Source organism: Myotis davidii, unplaced genomic scaffold, assembly GCF_000327345.1.
Source record: "Myotis davidii unplaced genomic scaffold, ASM32734v1 scaffold399, whole genome shotgun sequence".
Lineage (NCBI taxonomy): Eukaryota > Metazoa > Chordata > Mammalia > Chiroptera > Vespertilionidae > Myotis > Myotis davidii.
In genome coordinates this window covers 5,639,595-5,644,067 of record NW_006292094.1, presented here as the reverse complement: position 1 = coordinate 5,644,067, position 4,473 = coordinate 5,639,595, and the positions used below count along the sequence as shown (strand labels likewise).

Genomic DNA, 4,473 nt, shown 5'->3' with positions numbered 1-4,473 from the left:
CGGTCCAGCTCCTCCGTGTTCCCGAGGTCACGGTACCCGCACCCACTCCTTTCCTGGCCTGTGGCTGTGGGGTGACCACGGTGCTCGTCCCTCCGCCCTCGTTGGACGCCGCCTGCGCCCCTCGGCTGCTGGGCCGCGCTGCTGTTCGAGGACTGGTTTCCTCTGGGGTGTAGGCCTGGGAAGTCTGTAGCCTTTGCGGAGCTGCTTTCGTGTCTCAGCCGAGAGCGTGTCGGGTTGTGTCTGCGTCAGTTCCTTTAGGAAGGCACCGGCCCGCACGCGTGTTTTCTGTCTCCTCCCCGTCCCCGCGCCCTTCTCCATGTCCCTAGGTCGCCTCGCACTCCTGTGCCACCCTCTGGCCCCGGCCCCCCCAAGGCTCCCTCGCAGACGTGATGGGCAGGCTCCCGTGCGGTCGTGCAGGTCTGGGATGGAGTGCGGAGGCCCAGGCCCCGACTGCCAGCCTCGACACAGCCCGTGGGGCCTGACTCCGTGCTCAGCCCCACTCTGCACCTGTCCTCTGGGTCCCAGAGCCTCACGCCTGCCCAGGTGCCAGCGAGGGCCTGGCACGGGAGGCGGGCACCTGCAGGTGGAACCCTGAGGGTCTCCTGGCGGCCTGAGGTCCGGGTGGGCCCTGGGCTCTCCTGCTGGGTCGGCCCCTGGCACCTGCACGGCCGGGTGAGTCCTGTGGTCAGACTCTGTGGGCAGGACTCGCAGCCACTCGGGCAGCACAGGAAGTCATGAGCGGGTAGCTCGGGGCCCCACGCGGGTCGGAGGCATGAAGCCGCTTCCAGAGGCCGAATGAGGCAGAAGCAGGAGGCCCGCGGGGCACCCAGGAGCTGGTCGGTGGGCTGTGTGTGCGGGAGTCAGCTCTGCCGGAGGCGGCTTTCTGACCGGAAGGGCTGCCTGCCGGTCTGGCTCCGGGCAGCGGCGAGCCCTTCTCTGTGGGGCCCTCCCATGGCCCAGCCTCGCTGGTGTCTCCCGTGTGTTGGGCAGAAAGGGCTGGGTGCGAGCAGGACAGACAGAACCCTGGTCAGATGTGCTGGGAATTGTCTGGACCCTCCGTGAGGACGCTCGGCCATGGGGGTCACATGGGGTCCTGGCCACGTCTTCTCCCACTGTCAGTTGGGAGGAAGGACAGGATGGCATGAGTCCTCTCCGCCCCGTCATCCCCAGAGGCTTCAGGTCCTGACCAAGGCGGGAACAGCAGGAGCCCACGTCTCCACAGCTCGAGTGGGAGGTGTGTGTGCAGGGCGTGTGGGGCCCCAGGGGACTCATCCAGCCCCACCCACCGTGGCCTCTGCCCTGCGGCTGTCCAGCAGTCCCAGGAGGTCCCTCTCCACAGGTGGGAGCCATTGGTGACGAGGAGGAGTGGGTCAGCCTGTATGAGGAGGAGAATGAGCCTGATGCCCAGACACTGGAGATCCCAAACCTCACGCCCTACACTCATTACAGGTGAGACGGGCGGCCCTCCAGCAGGAGGCTCTGTCTGCACGTCGGTGCATGTGAGACGTCTCTAAGGGGCAAGAATGGAAAATGGAAGCTGCGGGAACAAGGTGCACAGTTGAGTCTGTCACCTTCAGGGAGGTCTGTCCCTGATGCCAGACTGATAGTGACCCTTCCGTCCACCCAGCTGGCAGGGCGCCCTGTCGAGACTGGCTCACTGTGTGCAGTCAGACACGAGCTACTTTTCATTTAAAATTGTTTTAATATTTTTATTGATTTCAGAGAGGAAGGAAGTGGGAGAGAGAGAATCATCAATGATGAGAGAGAATCATGGATCAGCTGCCTCCTGCACGCCCCCCACTGGGGATGGAGCCTGCACCCCGGGCATGTGCCCTGACTGGGGATCAAACTGTGACCTCCTGGTTCATAGGTCGATGTTCAACCACTGAGCCACACCAGCCAGGCGTGTGCTGCTTTTCTTTACAAAACTTCTGGTCATGTGGGACGTCCCACTGCTCCCCCTCAGCCAGGGGCCGCCGGTCTCACTGATCAGCACTTAACGTGCCATTTCACCTTCTGCTTCTCGACCCTGAAACAGTGCGGGCGTAAATCCTCGGCCTTCGCGAAGGGCAGCGTGATGATGAGCCGTTAGCGAGGTTATAACTTCCCGTAAGATGATCGAGGGCGATGCAATTTCCCGTTATCGCTGCGGGGGCAGCTGGATGGTGCCGTTGTCCTGCCAGGAGAGCATCTCCGCGGCTGGGGAGGGAGCAGGGACGGCGTCCTTGCAGAGAACACTTCTCGGTCCAGCAGCAAAGTCAGGCTCCAAACAAAAACCCAGCAGGAGCGACTGCTCAGCGCCTGTTCCCTTTAACCTTTCCCTGAGATGGGAGCGGACGATTCAGGATGCCACACACTCATTTTTAGAGAAAGCATTGAGCGTGAGACCAGCCATCGGGATTCACGACTTCCCTCATGAAATCGGTGTCGGCCACGTGGTGATTTCCAAGATCAGAAGCTGCAGTCAGAGCCCGGCCAGTGTGGCACAGTGGGTTGAGCGTTGTCCCACGCCCCGAGAGGTCTCTGGTTCAGTTCCTGGTAGGACTTGCCCGGGTTGCAGGCTTGGTCCCCATTTGGGATGGTGCAGGAGGCAGCGATCGATGTTTCTCTCTCATCGATGTTTCCGCCTCTCTCTGCCTTTCCCTTCCTCTCTCTCTAAAATCCAGAAAAACATTTTTAAAAAAGAGGCTGCCGTTAGAGACCCATGTCCCTGTCTCAGCTGCGTGTAAAGTTAGGAAGCCCCTGTAGGTAACAAGGACGTGTGTGCACATCAGATGTTTTCCTTGTGTGTAAGTTCGGTTCAAAAAGGGGTGGATCTAAATGCAGGAGAGACAGGGCTGAGGACCTGGGCACGGGCTGAGAGAACATCTGACTCCACCCTCACCCTGCAGACCGGGGACGACCGGTCGAACCCGGCGTTCTCACCCAAACTGGCGGGAATGGGCCGCGGGGCCCTGGGTCGTCGAAGAGACATTGGACGTTCAGAGCTGGTGTTGGGTGTGACAATCTGACGCTCCATCTGTTCAACAGCTGCCTGAACTCCGATCCCCTGCACCAGCCACTGGCAGCCGGCGGCACACGTCCTTGGCCACAGAACCCACCCAGTCACGCTTCTGGGGATCTTGAAACCGCTGATTTGCAGATTACCATGCTTTGAGGTCTTTCAGGGAAAAAGACCAGATATGTAATTTGCATTTTTAAAATATTTTTATTATAGAATAACTGCATAGTCATTAGGGTCAACAATCAATTTTTTGTTGTTAATCCTCCCCCGAGGGTATTTTTCCATTGATTTTTAGAGAGAGTGGAAGGGAGCGGGAGAGAGAGAAACATCGATGTGAGAGAGACACACCAATTTGATTGCCTCCTGCACATGCCCTCACGGGGCTGGGGATGGAGCCTGCAACCGAGGTACATGCCCTTGACCAGAATCGAACCTGGGACCCTTCAGTCTGAGGGCCGATGCTCTACCCACTGAGCCAAACCGGCCAGGGCTATAATTTGCATTTATAATGAAACCAGGTAGAGAGAGGGCGCCCTTGAGCATGGGCCTAGGATACAGGTAGACACACGCCTGAGCCCCCCCAAGCAGCCTGGGGGTTCTCCTGGTTCCTCTGTCCCCCACGCTGCCCTCTGCTCTCACTGTTGCGCCCCCAGGTTCCGGATGAGGCAGGAGAACGTGGTGGGGGCCAGCCCCTTCAGCCAGTCCTCCCGGGTCATCCAGACGCTGCAGGCCCCCCCGGATGTGGCTCCCTCCAGCGTCACCGTCCGGACCGCCAGCGAGACCAGCCTGCGGCTGCGCTGGGTGGTGAGTTGGGTGGCGAGGGGCTGCAGGCGGGGGTCTGGGGCCCCCAAGGGCACGCACGCACCCAGGGCTTGGTCTCTCCGCCCTGCCTTTGTCCCGGTCCAGACCTATCCTGGTTAAGCCGCAAGGTGCCGCCTGCCTGGCTGTGTTAATTGGGGCGCTCCTCATGGCGCCTGGAGCCGAGCGGCGGCCGGGGGAGGAGCCCACGCGGGGCGGGCTGAGCGCCCTGGGTCTGGGCCACACGGAACTGTTTGTAAGGGTGCCAGCTTGACATGCTATCGGAACATCCCCCCAAAACAAAGCCAGAATGTGGTCAGAGAAATCAGGTCCAGCCAGGTTCACAGAGGGAAGTTCCAGGGACCCGTGGTTTGAGCACATCTCCCCAGAAAAGGTTGTCCAGTGACTTGGCCCATACGACAGGCCCACCCGGGGCCCTGGCAGGGAGGGGGCTGAGACATCAGCTCACACGGACTGTCCCCCAGCCCCTGCCCGATTCCCAGTACAACGGGAACCCCGAGTCGGTGGGCTACAGGGTCAAGTACTGGCGCCCGGACCTGCGGGCCCCTGCGCGGGCGCACGTCGTCAGCGACCGGCTGGAGAGGGAGCTGACCATCGAGGAGCTGGAGGAATGGACGGAGTACGAGGTGCAGGTGCAGGCCTTCAACGCC

At 61.0% G+C, this 4,473-nt stretch overlaps 1 protein-coding gene across 1 annotated transcript in view; it reads left to right on the top strand.

Annotated features, from left to right (window-relative positions):
- SDK1 (sidekick cell adhesion molecule 1) overlaps positions 1–4,473 on the top strand; it is a 455,450-nt gene that overhangs the window by 330,614 nt on the left and 120,363 nt on the right. The window contains exons 26-28 of the mRNA XM_015565152.1: positions 1,340–1,449; positions 3,658–3,808; positions 4,288–4,470. Coding sequence (XP_015420638.1) covers positions 1,340–1,449; positions 3,658–3,808; positions 4,288–4,470 — 444 coding nt within the window. The remainder of the gene's footprint in view (positions 1–1,339; positions 1,450–3,657; positions 3,809–4,287; positions 4,471–4,473) is intronic.